This window comes from Penicillium manginii (assembly GCF_028828005.1).
Source record: "Penicillium manginii strain IBT 31320 chromosome Unknown utg000002l:1.0-5564898.0:1.0-5567710.0, whole genome shotgun sequence".
Classification (NCBI taxonomy): Eukaryota; Fungi; Ascomycota; class Eurotiomycetes; order Eurotiales; family Aspergillaceae; genus Penicillium; species Penicillium manginii.
The window spans coordinates 1,794,465-1,811,931 of record NW_026643103.1 but is presented as its reverse complement, the minus strand read 5'-3'; the positions used below and the strand labels follow the sequence as shown (position 1 = coordinate 1,811,931).

General features: G+C 50.9%; 8 protein-coding genes across 8 annotated transcripts; 5 read left to right on the top strand and 3 right to left on the bottom strand.

Annotated features, from left to right (window-relative positions):
- Window positions 1–708: 708 nt before the first annotated feature.
- N7533_001933 (uncharacterized protein) lies at window positions 709–903 on the top strand (the record flags this gene model as incomplete). The annotated part of the gene is made up of 1 exon (XM_057098583.1): window positions 709–903. The coding sequence occupies one exon, from the start codon at window positions 709–711 to the stop codon at window positions 901–903; it is 195 nt and encodes a 64-aa protein (XP_056963719.1).
- Window positions 904–2,336: 1,433 nt separating this feature from the next.
- Window positions 2,337–2,621, top strand: N7533_001932 (uncharacterized protein; the record flags this gene model as incomplete). Its single annotated transcript, XM_057098582.1, has 1 exon — window positions 2,337–2,621. The coding sequence occupies one exon, from the start codon at window positions 2,337–2,339 to the stop codon at window positions 2,619–2,621; it is 285 nt and encodes a 94-aa protein (XP_056963718.1).
- Window positions 2,622–2,974: 353 nt separating this feature from the next.
- On the bottom strand, window positions 2,975–4,484 carry arp6 (actin family protein; the record flags this gene model as incomplete). The annotated part of the gene is made up of 4 exons (XM_057098581.1): window positions 2,975–3,113; window positions 3,177–3,239; window positions 3,302–4,004; window positions 4,094–4,484. 4 exons carry the CDS (start codon window positions 4,482–4,484, stop codon window positions 2,975–2,977), a joined length of 1,296 nt encoding a protein of 431 aa, XP_056963717.1.
- A 610-nt stretch (window positions 4,485–5,094) lies between these two features.
- N7533_001930 (uncharacterized protein) lies at window positions 5,095–6,198 on the top strand (the record flags this gene model as incomplete). The annotated part of the gene is made up of 1 exon (XM_057098580.1): window positions 5,095–6,198. The coding sequence occupies one exon, from the start codon at window positions 5,095–5,097 to the stop codon at window positions 6,196–6,198; it is 1,104 nt and encodes a 367-aa protein (XP_056963716.1).
- Window positions 6,199–6,471: 273 nt separating this feature from the next.
- Window positions 6,472–9,514, bottom strand: N7533_001929 (uncharacterized protein; the record flags this gene model as incomplete). Its single annotated transcript, XM_057098579.1, has 2 exons — window positions 6,472–8,744; window positions 8,815–9,514. The coding sequence occupies 2 exons, from the start codon at window positions 9,512–9,514 to the stop codon at window positions 6,472–6,474; spliced, it is 2,973 nt and encodes a 990-aa protein (XP_056963715.1).
- Window positions 9,515–11,235: 1,721 nt separating this feature from the next.
- On the top strand, window positions 11,236–12,495 carry N7533_001928 (uncharacterized protein; the record flags this gene model as incomplete). The annotated part of the gene is made up of 1 exon (XM_057098578.1): window positions 11,236–12,495. One exon carries the CDS (start codon window positions 11,236–11,238, stop codon window positions 12,493–12,495), a length of 1,260 nt encoding a protein of 419 aa, XP_056963714.1.
- An 811-nt stretch (window positions 12,496–13,306) lies between these two features.
- N7533_001927 (60S ribosomal protein eL13) lies at window positions 13,307–14,487 on the top strand (the record flags this gene model as incomplete). Its single annotated transcript, XM_057098577.1, has 6 exons — window positions 13,307–13,309; window positions 13,437–13,470; window positions 13,591–13,637; window positions 13,819–13,977; window positions 14,054–14,200; window positions 14,242–14,487. 6 exons carry the CDS (start codon window positions 13,307–13,309, stop codon window positions 14,485–14,487), a joined length of 636 nt encoding a protein of 211 aa, XP_056963713.1.
- A 998-nt stretch (window positions 14,488–15,485) lies between these two features.
- N7533_001926 (uncharacterized protein) lies at window positions 15,486–17,400 on the bottom strand (the record flags this gene model as incomplete). Its single annotated transcript, XM_057098576.1, has 2 exons — window positions 15,486–16,677; window positions 16,739–17,400. 2 exons carry the CDS (start codon window positions 17,398–17,400, stop codon window positions 15,486–15,488), a joined length of 1,854 nt encoding a protein of 617 aa, XP_056963712.1.
- Between the last annotated feature and the right edge of the window lie 67 nt (window positions 17,401–17,467).

Sequence of the window (17,467 nt, the reverse complement as noted above, 5' to 3'; positions counted from 1 at the left end):
CAGCCTGATCGCAATGACACCCAGGCCACAATCGTCCACATGCATAACTAAACAGTGAGCGTGAGTAAAGTCCAGGTCCAATCCACAACGAACTTACCAAAATTCCGTATGACAAAGTAGGCATTTAACATGTTGGCATCCCTCCATTTTTTCAACCATGGCATGGCAACTAAAGCATCGCTGCCAGTGATTACGCCGCGCTACTTCCAGCACCCCTGCCAATCCAGGGTCTTCGACACACTCGCGATCCGCATGTGCTAGGTCTCGACACTCGGAGCATATCAAAGTGCGACAACGAGGACATTTCTGATACTTGGCGCCGGGCTTCTGGTATTTTCTGACAATCAATTGTCTGCAGCTGGTTTGGGGGCAATACAAGCGTTCCGCTAGTGGCACCGCCTCCTCGTCGACTCGAGAAGTATAAAGCCGCTTCGTCCGCGTGCTTAGCGCCGACGAGATACGATTCACGGGAATGATTTGTTTGCAGCACCGGATCGGAAACTGGGTTCTATTCCGCAGGAGAAAAGAGCCATTTTGCGTATACAAAGATGGCAGTATCGGTGTTCGCAGGGCGCGGTTATTAGCTTATTGGCCCGGGTGTCTTCGTAGCAACCGACGCATTTGCTGTTTGCCAGTCAATGGTGTTACCCCTTATAGTCAGCTTTGGGGGAAATTACTGACTCCTTATTGGTGAAGAATATCTTCAACATGGACTTTAGCCGCATTCCAATTCCGACCTTTTTGATGTCCGATGGGTACTTGGGGCCTTCTCGGCAGGGATTCAGAGACATTGTCGTCTGCTCGTTGATCCGGTCATTTGTGGGTCGATCATCCAGCTCGGTCTCGGTCGACGGCTCATTCAAGAACCAGAACCCTTTGGCATTGGCTTATGGTGGGATATAATTATCTTGAAGGTAAACTTTCTTTTGAAAGAGACGTGGTAAGGCCTTGATTGCTATCGAAATTCCTCTTGGAAATCGTTGGGCAGGTCGAGGGACTGTTGCTGGTGGTTCTGCCATATTTGCGTTAGATAAACAACTTTTGTCAGGGTACAGCGAGATAATGGGGGAGATCACTCGCTCAATATCAGCCAAATGGCATCTTCCGGAGGGTACATACCGGCGTCGGCTTAGCAATTGCTGTTCTGAACTCCTGTGGTGGGCAATCGATTTCGTAGGATGTGAAGGCAATACCCACAATGACAGAAATGCAACCTATTTGATAGCTTTGCCATAATTTTTCTTGGTTCAAAGGAATGTGTGACGTGGTAACTCTATCAATATTCCTATATTCGCGTTGTAATTTTACCCTATAGGGTACCAGTAAACAATAGGGTTGCCGGGTAGGGTTAGCATCTGACCATGGTTTTATATGGGGACTGCCGCGGATAGGTCAGGTCCAGATGGACTTTGATACTACGTAGGTAAGAACGACTCAACATTGCATCACTTCACTTGACCTTCTCGAATTCTCGAATTGAGTCATCTTTCCATATTCAACCTTGGACACAGTTAGCTTCTCATGATCGACAACCTTGGAACATCACCACCTTCGAAGAGCCTAAGAGCAGCAGCCTCAGGCATATACTTATCAGTCCGCATTGAGACATCTAGTTCTTTAGCTAGGCATTCATCATTATCATCTGTGTTCCATAATTGTACTATATTGAGATATAGTGCAGTAGGCATCTACCTCAGGCAACCATGTCGTGACGTGCCTTCCTCGCCTGAGTACCTTCCATTGTCACTACCCTCACCCTCGCTCCTTCCCTCTTCCAATCCCCTCTTCCCTCTTGTCTCTCTCCATCCTCACTTCTCTCTCCTCTCTTCTCTTCTCTTTCTCTCTTCTCCATTCTCACTTCTTCTTTTCAGTTCACCAACTCCTTGCACTTTCTACCTCAGTCAGTGCTACCAATTTCCAAGTTTAAACAACCAACAACAGCAGAAGCTGCGATATCACATCACTTGTAAGTCCCATCATTCTGATCTGTCCTAGACCTCTCTAACCACCCGCTCTAGCCACCGTCAACACGATGCGAGGATATTTCAACCCCGATTCTCCGGTAAGCCGGAAGAAAATGTCAACCAATACATCCAAGCATGTCGTCTCATTCCGCTCTATCATGGCTATACAGAGAACTATATCGATGAGCTCCGCGCATTGGCACTGTATCAAGGAACCTCTAAAGAAGCCAGATCGTTCCTAGACACGCTTCCTGAAGCTGTCCTGAACGACTTTGCTCAAGCCTCGACCCAACTCAAGGGAAAGTTTCCGTGGAATCCTCAGGCACAACAAGCGATTGTCCTGGAGAAAATCACCACCCTCAACAAGCGGAAATGTCACTCGGCGAATACATTCAAGAGGGCAAGAGGCTCCAGAAGCAGATTGTCCCAAGCCAGCTTATCTCGCTTTGCCAGTGGTGGCTTCTCGGATTAAACGACCAACTCTCAGGGCACATTGCAATTACCGCATGGGCGAAGTTCGCTGAGGGCGATTTGTCCTTCGACAGCATCGTCCATTATGTGAAATACCCTGGCGCGAAGTACAGTGAGAAGAATCGTTACACGTGGTCTCCAAGTGTTTCGGCCTCGACGCATGACTGGGATAAAGCTTCCGCATAGTATTTCCGAGGGTAGCCGACTATTCGAACGGGTTCATGATTCGGATTATGAAGATACTGTGCATCATCGGGTACAACACCTCGGTATTGCCTATCCAAATATTCAACATGTTTCCCAGCCAGTGAGAGATAGTAGCTAGAGCTTCAATCAATCTCGTAGTATGGTTTCAACAACCTTACTAACTTTGTGCCAAACTACATTTAGACATATACCAGTCAAGACGAGCTCATTCAACTAAACACTATAACTAAAACAAAGGGTATCTTAGATGCATTTCAACTTGTCTTTAAGTAGACAAAGTCCCCAAACTCCGGAAAACAACCAACTTTTGCAAGTTTCGCGACCAGAATTATTCAAATGTTCCCAGCGAACCTTCGGCCAGCCCATCCAGATCCATATTCCTGATACTCTTGTCTGGAAATCGCAACCCTGCTCAGCTCTTCTCGATTGGTTGCGAGGCGGGAGCCTCCCAGCCATGTAGAACAGATGGGACTGTTTGCCAGTTAGTATCAGATGCAGCTAGAAAAACATTCAAAACAAAGCAGTTGTACTTACTCTTCAGCCCGGCGCACTCTCACGACACATTCGGATGATGTAATTTGACGCAGCTCGGTTTCACTAGTAGATGAAGGAAAGTCAGTGATTTGAGCACCAATAGAGCGAGGCAAAATACAACTTACAGCCGCTCCATGAAGCCTGGGATCCCAGCATTACCACCGACGACGAAAACATTTGCCAAAAAGGCAGCATGCAGTCCAGCGGGAAGAACAGACAAACTCTGCAGGATCATCTCGGGGACTCCAGCCTGTTTCATTCCAATATCACTGGGGCGGAACAAAAGCTCCGGAACAGCAAAGCGCTCATTGCCCAAAACCAAAACATCCTCGGAAAGAATTTCAGAACTTAGCCCGGACAGCGCGCCTTTCTTCTTCTTCGCCTCCAACAGAGGGTCGTGCGGTCGCATGAAACCCTTCTTGTTCGCGTTGGGGTCCGGAAGCACAAAGTCCACCACAATACTATCGTCCGAAGCAGCCTGGCGCTTGAGGTTCGCTTTCCAAGTCTTCTCCATATCCGTCGTGAAATCATTGGTCACGAAGCACACTGACTCCTTCACCTCATTCATAATATAGCTCTCATCCACCATGTTGTACTGCCTCATAGACACGATCTCCTTCAGGTAGTTCGTCAGGTGTTTGCCGCCAATGTCAAGGCGGCGTATCGCGCGCTGGATGGGGAGTCCTCTATATACGGGCGTCACGGTCGTATGTGAATAACCGGAGTCGACAACAAAAAGGCAATCAGCAGGCAAGATACCCGTCTCGGGCTTGCGGAGCGGGTCTCCAAATAATGAATGGACCTCATTCCATGCGTTGAGCGTCGGGCCTACAAATAGCGACAGCGTCAGCGTCAGTACTGATCCTCCGCCTTCGTCTTCACCAACCGACTCCCGGGGTTTATTTCGCATAACTTACCCAAGCACCTCACATAACCGCCAAAGCCCCATTCCTCCATCACCATTTCGTCCGTATTGCGCTGCAAAACAGGCATGGTATTCGGCGCCTCGGTAAGCACGAGCGTCGTATCTTCCGGCGTCGGGATCCGAATACCCTTATTCCGCGCCGTAGCCTTCTCCTCGAAGAAAGACTGCTCCCAAATCTCCCTCTCCGCCTCCCAATTCACGAGATATCCCTTCTCCACCGGCCGGCGGAACATCGCCTCGTTCCAGTCGTTGACGGTAGAGGATATCTGCGGACCAACCACAATGCGATTATCGCGCGTCTTGACGAGGCAGTTTGGAATCGTGGTGCATGCGGATAGGGCTTCTTCGGCGGAGGTCGCATCGGAGGCATAGCCCGCTTTCATTGTATAGGCGCCATTGTCGATGATGAAGGTTTTTCGGCGGGATGCGCCGTGATGGGACTTCTGGTTCGGGCTTTTTGGCAGGTTTTGCTGCGGTGCGGGCCTTTGATGTTCCCATGATTCTGCCCGTGGGTTTGAATGGAAATTGGAATCTTTCAAGAGTAAACTCGCAGAGTCGGAGAAAGACGAGTTGGCTCCGAGGGCAGCTTGAACGCGGTCTTGAAATGTTTGTCGTGTTTGACTGCGCGTCTGTCTGCCTCAGGCTGCCAATGAAACTACTACTTACTACCTTGAAATACAGGAACTAATCTGTTATGTATGCGATTTTAAAGGAGAGAGTAATTAACATTTCATATTAACTGTAGAACTAAATCTCCTTCTTTTTACCAAATACTCAATCCACATACCCTTCCATACGATGTTGTACAAATACCAACCTTGAAATTTACACCCCCACCCCGCAGCCCTAACAGAGCCCCGCGATCAAAAAAAAAGATCCATACAATTTCCTCCCCCCAACATCCAATCCAACCCTTCACAAACCAACCTCCCAAACAGCCCACAGCCCACGAAACAACCCAACAGCATCCCGACAAAACCACCACCCGCCAAAATGGCCCAAATAACAACCCTCCTCTCCTCGACCCTCGCCCTCCTCTCCCAATTCCAAGAAACCCTCACCCCAGCCCGCGCCGCCGAGGCCCAGACACAAACCACCCCTCAATCCGCCAACGCAAAACCCCTCACTCTCCTCTCAACATCCTCCGCCGCCCTCCGCGCCCAAGTAACAAAGCTCTCCCTCCTGGCCATAACAACGCCCTTCACCCCATCAGCCCTAACAACCGTCCTCCGCGCCGTAAACGACTCCGTCCTCCCCTCCCTCGTCACAGCCGCTCTCCTCATCACACCCGCGGAATTCACCCGCGCATTCCAGGCCGAGATCCTCGTGCTTGCGCGGCGGGCGCTGGCGGAATTCGCGGCGCTGGTTACGGTTGTTAAGGGTGTTGCGGAGAAGAGTGATGCGAAGAATGATAAGGATAAGCGGGAGGAGATGGCCAAGGGCGAGAAGGATACTGTTACCGTTGCAGCGGGGCGGGTTTGGGAAGCTTGTGATTCTTTGAGCGGCGTTGCGGGGAAGGGCGTTGTTGGGTTTGTGGTTAGGCGGGTTGAGCAGTGGAGGGATCTTGTTCGGGATGCGGTATCTGAAATTGAGGAGTGGGATCCGGAGGATGAGGATGATTTCTTTGATATGATTGGTGAAGAGAAGGAGGAGAAGGATCATGATCAGGACGAGGACGAGGACGAGGACGAGGACGATGATGATTCCGACAATGATACGGCTGCGCAGCTAGAGCACAAGAAGTCTACGCTCCGACTTTTGAAGATCGTTGCGCAGTTTTACCCGGCTTTGATTAAATACCGGTTGCAGGGTGTGGAGGAATTTGCTACAGCGGCGGACGTTGGCAAGGTGGAGATTCTGATGTCTCATCTTGAGCCGGTTAGTGATCTTGTTGATGAGGCTGCTGGGGCTTTGTATGAGGATGATTGGGAGCGGGCTGTGGGGTTTTTGTCCAAGATTCGCAATCAGGCTGCTATGGCTGCGAATTTGCTTGAGAGGCCTTGGGATGCGGCGACGGGTGCTGGGGATAAATATCTTGTTTGGGAGAAGACGTGGCTTAAGGTTTTGGTGGAGATTGGCGAGTTCCTTGATGAGTGAGGTCGTCATCACCGTGACCTGGACCACTGCATGACACCACCACAGAGGAGAAGCTTGGAGTTGAGTTGAGATTGTACCTAGTTGATATACCCGATAGATGCAAAGGAGTCTCCGGAAAACAATAATGGAATTTCAAGGCATAATAAATTCGATATTTGTTTATGTACAGGCTAGAGAAGATGATAAGATAATTATTATACAAAGGGGGCCATCGACGATTGCCTTGGGCTGTGTTGAGTGTTCCCCTGTTTCCATTCGTCGGCGGCATTTGCTCTAGAATTCGTCAGCATTGACATCATCCTCTTCCCATTCAGGCATGTCTTGAGCAGGAATATGCTCCTTCAAATACTGCAGCACAGCATCTGTCCCTTTGGCAACAACCTGCCACCGAGGAACCCGGAAACGATTGCCAGCGACTTCGAACCGTCTCAACGCTGAGCCAGTGCCCCAGTTACGAGGGGAACGCTCCGCAGCCAAGAGGCCGATCTTCGGTGGCAACGATTCAATATCATTGTTACTAATGTCCAGAACTTGGAGACCTTGGGCAGCCTCAAAGTCCAGACTAACGAGCCGATTATCTGAGACCAGGAAGGACTTTAGTTCTGGGAAGATCTCGCGGATATGCGGCAAGGGTCCTGTCAGTCGATTGTTAGAGACATCAAGGACATTCAGCGCTGGAGCCTTCAGGTTGGCCAGGAGAGATTCAATGGATGTTATTCCAGCGGCGCTGAGGTTGAGTGTTTGGAGTTTTGGGAGCTCAAGGGGTGAAGACAGCAGCTCGGCGCTGTCCAGAGGATTGTGCGAAAGGTCAAGCTCGGTTAGATTCTCCGCAAGCATCTCCAGTGCTGATACCGGGAAGCGAGAGATTTCATTGTGCTGCAATTCAAGTCGGCGAATCTCTTGCAAGTCGATCATTTCCAGTTTCCAGGTCTCCAGCTCGGTCATCTCTGAATAAGATCTGTCTAGAAGACCACCGGCTCTCACCTGCCAGCCACTCTCCAGCGCCGGCGTCTCTGGGGCAAGCGTAAACTGCGTCGCGACAGACCCTTCATCGTCCGTGTCTTGGGGATCGGGCTCACAACGACTGCGCATTGCCAGAAGAATTTCATCCGAAGACATGCTCAACAATTTGCGTTCGCGAAGTGGGTTGTTTGCAATTCGGAAAGATGTCAAGCCTTCCAAAAGACCAATCTTCTCATCTAGTCGAGTGATGTTGTTTCCGGTAAGATCGACGTTCTTAAGTGACTGAAGTCCCACCAGTCCTTCTGGAAGCTCCGCAAGGCCATTATCCTCCGCCGAGAGAACGGCCAAAGACTGCCAGCCGGATATGCGGGGTAAATATTTAATGCGATTTATACCGATGAAGAGACTCTGCAGTTCTGGCAACGCCAGGTTGTCATTGGCAGCAAATACTTCGATTGAGTTGCCGGCAACGTTCAGCGTCTGCAGATTTCCAAGAACGTCGACAGATTCCGGGATGAGGGTGCCTTGCAATGCATTTTTAGGTGCATTGAGCGTTCGCAGAGGAACCTTGCTCAACGCGGCAAAAGGTAACGATGTCAACTGATTTTCGCCAACATCCAACAACTTGAGGTTTGTTAATTGAGCAAGTTCCTTTGGTAATGATGTGAGAGCGTTACCGCGGAGGTCTAACGCTTCTATTTGGTTAAGGCGGCCGATCTCTCCCGTCAAGGATCCTTCCAACTTGTTATTTGCAAGTTTCAAATCCACCAAAGTCGGGATCTCGAAAATAATTCCGATCTTCTCCATATCAAAGGAGTTGTTGGAGAGGTTGAGAGAGCGCAGTTGCCGCAACTGCCGGATACCCATTGGAAGGCTCTGCAGCACATTGCCATGGAGATCCAAACTCTCCAGCCCGCCGAATTGAGGCGCTCGTTCGTCCCGCTCTGGGTCAAGATTCTCTGAGTCCACGTCTGGGAATGTAGCATCGGAGATTTCGGCGAGTTCGTTATCTGCTGCGATGAATTTGACCAGGTCCACATTCTCGAACCAGTTTGTTGCGTCGGGGTCAAATTCGTACATATCGATCACCTCCTGGGGGATCTCTGTTAGGGAAAGGGCGGCGATATTCAATGTGCCCGAGGTACGAGCACCTTCCACGCGTTTTCGTATGACGCCGGGGTTGGAGCCCTTGGGTAACTGATTGAAAGGGTCTTCGTCAATGGTACCCCATGAATCTGCGGGCTTGACTTGTGGTGCAGGTTCCTTCTCGTCATTCGTATCACTCTTTGCGGCTGCCTTTCGAGCTGCCTTGGCCTTGGCGATGGTGTCACGTAGGGCGTTCGATGACTTTGAAGCCTTCCTGGTTTCATGCTCCGCTTGTTGCTCGGGTGTAAGTTCATCTGCGAAGTTGGATGCCGCGGAAACGTATCTGGAAGCGGTTGACGGCGATCTCATTGCTGATGGTGACTCTGTCTGGGGCTTCCTGGTCTTCCGAACATTGAGTGGACGTTCGGGGGGGACCCATATCAGTCTTGACAGGCTTCGGGGCTGGTTTTCCTGCGGAGGGTCGTGCCAAGGATGGTCTAGCAATTGATTTATGATTGAGTGTATCCTGCGATGCCTTTTTGAGGGGCGTTCTCGCCTCAGTGGTACCACCGCCAAATGCCATGCTGTGTCTCGTCGATGGAGCCTTCATTCTTGACGGACTTTCAACGGCAGCCGAGGTCTTGTTTGGTGACAGGGGTGTAGATGATGCGATCGAGAGGCGGTTCCGAGACGGCAAGCGGAGCTTGGATACAGGTTGTGATAGGAACTCGTTTCCTTCCGTCTGGCCTGAGGATGATCGCGACGGTGATCTGGAGTAATTGGAGACATTCGATGGTGTTTTGGAGGGAGAGCGCATCGGGCTGGATTCATTGAAGAAACTAGACTGTCGTCTCACTGATGCCGGAGATGGGGGAATAGCCGATATCGTCTCGACTGTTCGGTCTGATAGCGATGGGTGAATCTGTCGAACACGGCCGCGAGCTTCTTGGCCATCTTCATCCCCCACCAAGCTCGCATCTTCTAGCTTGTCGTTTCCATCTAATCGGCCGGCGGGTGAGTTTGGCGCAGGGGATACCGCGTCACGGGTTTTCGATGGGGATGAATAACGCGAAGGTGGTTTGAGGAGCGATTCGTACGAGGGTCGTCGTAGGCGGCTATGGTCAAGACCAGGATCGGCTTGTAGGCGATCTCGTGACGGTGAGGGGCGGATCGACTTCGACGCGGTGGTGGTGGGCAAGGGCAATCTCGAGACCGGTCGTGGAATTCCACTCGGTGGGCGTGTAGCTATTTTGGGCGGGCTCTCCATGTTGGCGTCTCTGTTCTCTATGCAATCAGAGAGATTGGTTCAATTAGGACGTGGGCCAGGTGAGGAACAGAGCCACACGTCAGAAAAACCGAACGATGTCCGTGCAGAATCAAGAATGTGAAAGGCGGGGGAAAAGCAAAAGGAGTTCGGATGAAAAAAGTGGCAGGCCCACCTTCATGACAATTCGGAGATTCTCTCACCCCTGGGGATTACCAGATGGGGAACTGATCGAAGCTAAATTATTGGAGATCTGATTGTTTACTTTTATTTCCGCGATAGCAGCCTCAGGCATCAACTGTTTCTATAAACAGCCATACCAGAGGGAGCTTGCAGATATCTACGACAATCATGATCCGATGGTAAGACAATATGCTCGGGTAGTTGCAGAACAAAGAGATCTATGGTTTTGGTGGACTGTTGTTCAAATGACTGGGCAATCCATGAAATGCGGATCCATGCAGCTGTGCTGTACTTGTCCAGTTGATAAATGGGCTAGCTGCAGAGGAGGCCGGAGTGGCCGGTCTGAGAAGGCTGCTCAAGTGAAAGGAACTAAAAGTATTTTGCGTGAACTTCTGAACTTGGACTACTCCATACTATCGAACGGGACGTCTACTACTATCAGGATGTAGGAATGGTGAGCCATGTCCAAGGTTGATCTTTAACTACTATGACTACCTAGGTTCTAGTAGTACTAGTACTAGGATCCTCGCTTAATGACGTATTCCATGCCCAGGTGGTTATTGCCAGAGTTATTCCTGTTCGTGGTATTATTGCAAGGCTGCTAGCTGAAGCTGAGGCCATTGACTTTCCCAAAGTGTGTATATATTATTTAATGGTATTGCTCTTGAATATATTTCCACCATCAACCCAACCACTTGCTACCACTTGCAATTACTAATCGTACTAGTAGGGTTATCTGCAGAGCCATTCCTTCCAGTGGCTGTCAGGTAGTATTCCATTCCAGGAAGCATTCCACCTGGAAGTTTTAAAGGTTCATGGGTTGAGACCGTACTAGGCCGATCAGGTACCTAGGTATCTATTCAGGTACCGGCATTCTTAGGCATGGTCGAAGAATGTTCGAAATCCCAGCCATTGCAATGGGGGTATACATAAATATATAGCGTATTCTGTATACTGGATACTGGATACTGGGTAATCAACACAGAATAATCTGTACAAAGCAAGGACAGTGATGCAATGGTATTGTTCAGCTGAGGTTATCGGTTGCCAGTCCAACCCCGTCGTTCGCAGCCTGTTTACCACCAAAATGGAAGCGTCGATCGGTACACCAAGCCGCATCGGGGAATGTGGGTCCCTTTGGCGGTTGATCCGAGTTTTTGATTGGTTAACAGTGTCACATGGTTGAGTCCCCCAGCCGCATTTCGCACTGCCGTTCCCAGCCCCCTCCTCCACGATATCATTAATCCCCTCTCATTTATGCCCTTTCTTCCCCTTCCCCCTTCCACTCCAACTCCCCTTCCAATACTCCGCACACCCTTGACTCTGACACACTTTGCGCAATCATCACACCTCCCCCTTCTCCCCTCTATCTCTTCTCCGGTATGCGCCCGACCGCCTTTCAATGGCTCCTCCACTTTCTCTATCGATAGCGATAAACTAACCCACCATTCCAGTGCGAGGATCCCCCTCCAAATCCCCACGGCTGGCCCCTTGAGTCACCTTTGACTACTTCATCTCTCTCCACGACTTACTCATCGGCCATGTCTCAAATTCCCCTCGCTGCTCCCGCCGAGATTCTTGTCCCGGCAACCCCAGCCAGACGGGCCACTCTTTCTCCATCGCCAGATCTTAGCGCCCCGATCATCAAGGCCCGATCTTCCCACTCAGACAAGAAGTTCACGTCTCCGCCACCTCTTTCATCATCCGACATGACTCCGCCACCCTCCACCCAGATCCCCGGCGCTCCGCTGCGTGGCTCTCATTCCCGCTCTCTCAGTCCATCTCTCATCACTCCAGTTGACCTGGATAAGTCCTTGTGCGACGCCTATGGCGCCTCCGAGAATCTTCCCTCCACCGAGGATATTGACAATGCCAACGAGGCTCAACTGCGCACGATCGCTAAGGAACTTCTCGCGGTAGCTCAAGAGGCCCGCATGAATGCTTTACACTTCAAGCTACAGAATAGTCTGGCCTCTTTTGCCAGCAACAAGGCTATTGAGCGTGCTGAAGTAGAACAGAAGCTTGCCAAGCGTGAAGTTGAGATTCTCCAGAGCGATGAATATCGCAACCGCTCCCGCCCTGCGGATCCCCTCACCCCCAGACCCTCCCAGTCTGTCTCCACAGATGAGTATCTTGCTGCCCTCCAGCGATCACAGGAGTTGGAAGGTGCCAATACACTTTTGGACCGCCGTCTTCGGAATGCCAAGCGGGCTATCGACGATGCCACGACGAGATCAGTGGAGTTGGGCGAGCAGAATGAGATGTTGAAACGCCGCATTGAAGACAACCGCCGACACTTCTCCCAAATTTACAACTACGGTTGTCTTTCTCCCGGTATGCAGAGCGAAATGCAGACCATCTGCCGTGGAGAAGCTCCCGATGGACTGGCAGCCCTTCTCTTTGCGGACAAATTTACGAACCGTCTGCATGAACCTCACAACTCTTATGGCGCTCCCTCGTCAGTTCCTATGACCCCACAACAAGCGCGCTCTGCTCGCCAAGGTGGTCACTACATGACCCCCGCCCAGGGATCGCAAGAACAACAGCAGTACGATAGCGACAGCACTGTTTCTCTGTCTGCCGCCGAATCTGAAGAAGAGGGCATGACTACCCGACACTCCCACATGCGCTCCACCGCCCCAAAGACCAGCACACTGCTCCAAACCAAGCTGTTTGGTCAGGTCAAGAAACCTGGCGTGGAACGCGGCCAATCCACCAAGCGCAAGGCTACTTCTAGCCAGACCGGGTCTGCGAAGAGATCCAGGACGAATGGCGGAGTGGGTCTCGGAATTGAAACCTAAGACTACCCCACTCCCTGCACGAGCCCGACGCTTGTGCCACACGACTGGATATGATTCATGACCTGGTATTGGCATCTCTCCGCCTCTGGCTGAGACTTGTTACGATTTGCTTTCCCAGATGGGAACCGATACGATTGATGAATGTTTGACGACATTGAATTTGTTTTGAAATAGCGACCGCGATGTTTTTTTTCTTCTCTTTTTCTCTTTTTTTTCTTCGCTTTGTTTGATACTGTTATCTGTACTCGCAGGGTCTTGGTAACAGTCCATGGCTACATTTCACCTGGAATCGGCGTTCAAAACTGGTTGCTTTTTTGTCTTGATTATCTATACTCACAGGATCTGGATTTGGAGGCTGTTCTGTGACCTATCAACTTGATTGATAGGCCCACCATGTACGGCCGAGGAGCCCTTTGGGGCAATGTGAGTTTTAGAATGGAGTTTATTCAGAATGCATCCTGCATGGCTGTACACTAGGATTAGAATCAATCTGATGGTTTAACAAATATTCACTTTTTTCCTCTCTAGAACACCTTTTTACATTCTGTACCTGACCCCACGGCAAAGCTTACACTTCAATCACTTTTTATCTCGTTGGAGCCGCATTTCCGCACGCTAGTCTCGAAACGGACAGGATTACTCAGCCACTGGCAGATATCCTAATTGAGTCTAGTTAGGGCTCGCTAAGCGAAGCGGTGAGTGGCTGCCGGCGGCCACACGAAAAATAGGCACTTCAGTTTCTGCCGCTTGAAGGGAGATTTGACCAGCAACCCTCCGACGACCACACCCGGCTCGATCCCCATCCGTCACCATGGTGCGTTCCCCTCGAATCCTGAACTGCGAAGATGAATTGGACGACACAATACGCTCGTTGGAGGAATTCTCGTGGATATGATATTGTCGGGGAACATTGAAGACTGATGGAAACCTTCGTGATATAGGCGATCAAGCACAACAACCAGATTCAGAAGAACCGTGAGTGATCCCTGCGGCGATACCTATTATTGCGCTCTACTTTGTGGCAGAGTAAATCGACTGGTTGCAATTTGCGACCCGATTCGAGGGAAATTCAATGTGCTAATGATTTTTCAATAGACTTCCGCAAGGATTGGCAGAAGCGTGTTCGCGTGCACTTCGACCAGGTACGACTATTGGAAACCCTTTCTTCCCTGAACGAAAAAAAAACATCCCACCCTCCCCTCAGTCTCGCCGAACGACTCGACAAAACTCGACTCGGTCCTGAAATGGGATTTTTTTTTTCGTCCGGGGAACAATCGCCATCTCGAACCCGAATTGAAAGACTAACCTTCTCGATCGTTTTAGCCCGGCCGCAAGCACCGTCGTCGTGAGAACCGTCTCGCCAAGGCTGCCCAGGTTGCTCCCCGCCCCGTCGACAAGCTGCGTCCCGTTGTGCGATGCCCCACCGTCAAGTACAACCGCCGTGTCCGTGCCGGCCGTGGTTTCACCCTCGCTGAGCTCAAGGTAAATTCGACACCATTGCAACATTCCCGATCTTGAAAAGACATAGGCTTATGGATTTTTTTTTTCTTTGTTATAGGAGGCTGGCATTCCCAAGAAGCTCGCCCCCACCGTCGGTATCTCCGTCGACCACCGCCGCACCAACTACTCGAAGGAGTCTCTGGTCGCCAACGTCGCCCGCCTTAAGGACTACAAGGCCCGTCTGATCCTCTTCCCCGCAAGAGCGGTCAGTTCAAGAAGCTCGACTCCTCCGCCGAGGACGTCAAGGCCGTCAAGGCTGCTCTTGCCGACGGCAACCGTGAGGGTCTCGCCACCCGCGTCGGTGCCACCTTCCCCATCACCAACCCCTCCCTCGCCGAGGCCGTCACCGAGATCAAGCGTGACTCCCTCCCCAAGGGTGAGGAGGCTGCTTACCGCCGTCTCCGTGACTCCCGCGCCGAGGCCCGCCACGCCGGCAAGCGTGCCTCCCGCGCCAAGGCCAAGGCTGAGGAGGAGGCCAACGCCAAGAAATAAATGTGTTAATCTCTTTTTCTGTCTCGTGCTGATGATGATGATCGGGTCGGTTTTTCGGATCAAGGACTATAAAAAGAGAGAGAGGGAGAGAATAAAGTGTTTTACTGTGGCATGGCGTGGTTTGCTCTTTTTTCCCCTCTTTTCTTTTTTTCAAAAAACTGAATTTCCAACCTCTTTCCTCCTCCCCCTACATATGAAACCCCCTCCCCTTTTTTGTCTCTAAAAAAGAAACTCGGAAGATCCTTGAAATGCAAAACCGCCCAATTTTTCTCAAAAACTTTTTCTCTCTTTTTTTCTCTGCGAAATTCTTTACCCGCGCTAGGTGTTGGTGTTTTATATTCGTTCGTTTCGGTACTCCCGGTTGCCAACATCAACCCGGTCTGCAGCAAAGAAACTAAGAAAAGTTTTGCGGTCTTTGTATGGATCTGTCCTGGTGTTGGGGGGGGATGGATTTTGGACCCGTATAAGCGGAAGGGAATGGCTTCATGTCATGGCCACTACGCTATGCGAAGTAGTAGTCTCTTCAAGTTGTGAATGAAGTTATCTCTGAGATTCAAGACGTCATACGTATATAGTAGTCTTACATACCCTATGTTTCAACATGGTTACCAGAGTACCAGTAGTGATTGAATTGAGTACAGCATCCAGCACCGAGGGATGAAAGTTCAAGTGACGTACTACTGCTAGGACTTGGAGTAAATCTAATACCTTTCACAACGTTACTTCAACTCTCGCCCCGCATAATCTACTACAACTAAACATACGTCATTTCAAGACGCCCTTACATCCACTGGCAGACTTGAGTGAATTGTATATTCCACTTCATGCATAATCTGCAACAAATGCGTGATATAGTCCTTTGAATCAATTCAGTAATTCCTATATGGTATCTGGCTACAAACCCACCCAAGTCCCAAACCCCAAACCCCGCGCCAACGCTAAAATCGAATACAAAAAAGGGCAAGAAAGACAATTCAATCAATCAATCAATCAATCAATCATGATCCCAAAAACACCCCCAGAGTACCATCAGTAGCCCGCAGAATCACATCCGCACGCATAGTCCCAACCAACCCCTGCGCAGCACCAACATCATGCTCCGACAAAAGACCGTGAAACAACCTCTTCGCCTCGGTATCAATCTTCCTCCCCGCTTCACCGTGTGAAACCGCCACGCTCAATTCAGGCCGGAGCTGTGGCTCGCCAGTCCAGTCGTCGATAGTCAATACATTCGACAGAAGGATCCGCGGCTTCATACTTCCCGAACCGGAATTAATGACCATGGTATTTCGCTCGAGGTGGGGAACTAGTCGTCGCAGTTCAGAAAGCGTGATGACTCCGTCTTGCGGGGCATGATCTTTTTCATGTCCTTTATCATTGAGTCCTGGGCGGCCGTACTTTTTCTCAATGTGCGCCCATAGCTGCGCGCGCGCGAGAGATGCTTCCCAATACCGATTTATGGCCCAGCATAACGTGGCCACGTCGAGATTTAGGAGGGGGTTGGCGAGGCGGGTGTCGATCCAGCGGCGGAGGGTCTCGGGGACTTGTCGCTTTTTGCTGTCGGCTGTGGGGACAGAGATGGAGGTTATTGTTTGGTGTTCGGGGTTTGTTTCGTAGACGACGGAGACGTTATATAGAGCGCGTGGAAATGGAGATGGGGCCGTGAATTTCAGGGTATGGGTTTCGAGGAGGGTGTTTGAGTTAAATGTGTGGCTTGTTTGGGTGGTTAGTGTCAACGGGGCGAAGACTGTGAGATAGGATTTTGACTGTGAAGACGCTTTCAAGGCGAATGGGTTTGTTGGTAGAGGCGAGGCTTGTTGATTGGGACGGGGGATGTTTGTGGAAAAGGGGAGCAGCGTTGAGAGGAGGGATGATATTGGCGTGGGAGCTTTGCGGGCCGTTGGCCGATTGATATATGAGGATTCTTCTGTGAGCATGGCGAGGAATCTGCTCAGTTCTCTTCCGTCTTGTTCCAGGTTACTGGTTCCGGACTCGATTTCGCCGGTCCACTTTGTTAAATCTGCGACGTCTTTCTTGAGCTGTTGGAGTTCCGCCGCGAGTTTGCGCCGGGTTTTTCGTTTCTCGATTGCGGCGGCAGACAGCCCGTCCTCGATGTTGATCGCGTCGTCTGGGCTTTCGCTTTCGATTTCGTCAGGGCTTGGGTCTCGGAACCTTGCTGATTTGAGAGGACTTCCGTGGATAGCGTCTGTTGCTCGTCGCTTCATTCGTTTTTCATGCCTCATGCTGGGACTACTGCTTAGTAGTCCCCTGGGTCGATCGGGGTGCCTTTTCAAGGCCTAGTTGTGTTGGTGTAGGTGGGAGTTCTGGTTCGAGAGAGTCTTCGTCAAATGCGCCGTCAAAACCCGCTTCGATAATTGGTGCGTCGTCTTCTTCCCTGGTCGCACTGCCGCCCAGTTCTTGTGCGAGCTGTCCTTCCGGTGTATCTGCATCTGCAGGCCGGGTAGGCATCGGAGATCCAAAGATGAAGTCTGACGGATTTATTCTTTTCGTGGACATTCTGCGCGGTGGTTTCGCAAAGGCTTCAATGGCACTTGCGCGTCGGCTGGGCGAGGAGAGGATTGTCGCGCCACCGATAGACATTCGCGGCGCCTTTAATGGGCTGCCGGGACCCAAAGACGGCCTCATAGCCTTGCGACGAAACCCCCTCGTATCCGACTCATTTTCCAAGCTATCGTGAGTCCCCCGACTCACCGGTCGTCGTACAGGAGATCTGCTAAGCGCGCGTTCGAGAACATCGGGATGCGATTTGGCGAGACTGGATTTGGTAGGCGATTGGAAGGAGGGCCGACTGGGCGAAGAACGCCTATCTTCAAGCGCTTCCCTAGACTGCGATGCGCTGATAGCGACACTCGACCGGTCGCCAGTCTTTCGGCGTTTTGGAGGCGACAGCATTGTTGACGAGTTGATGCATGCACGTTTCTCGGTCCCGCGCGAATGCAATCCCGCGGGAGTAAACAAC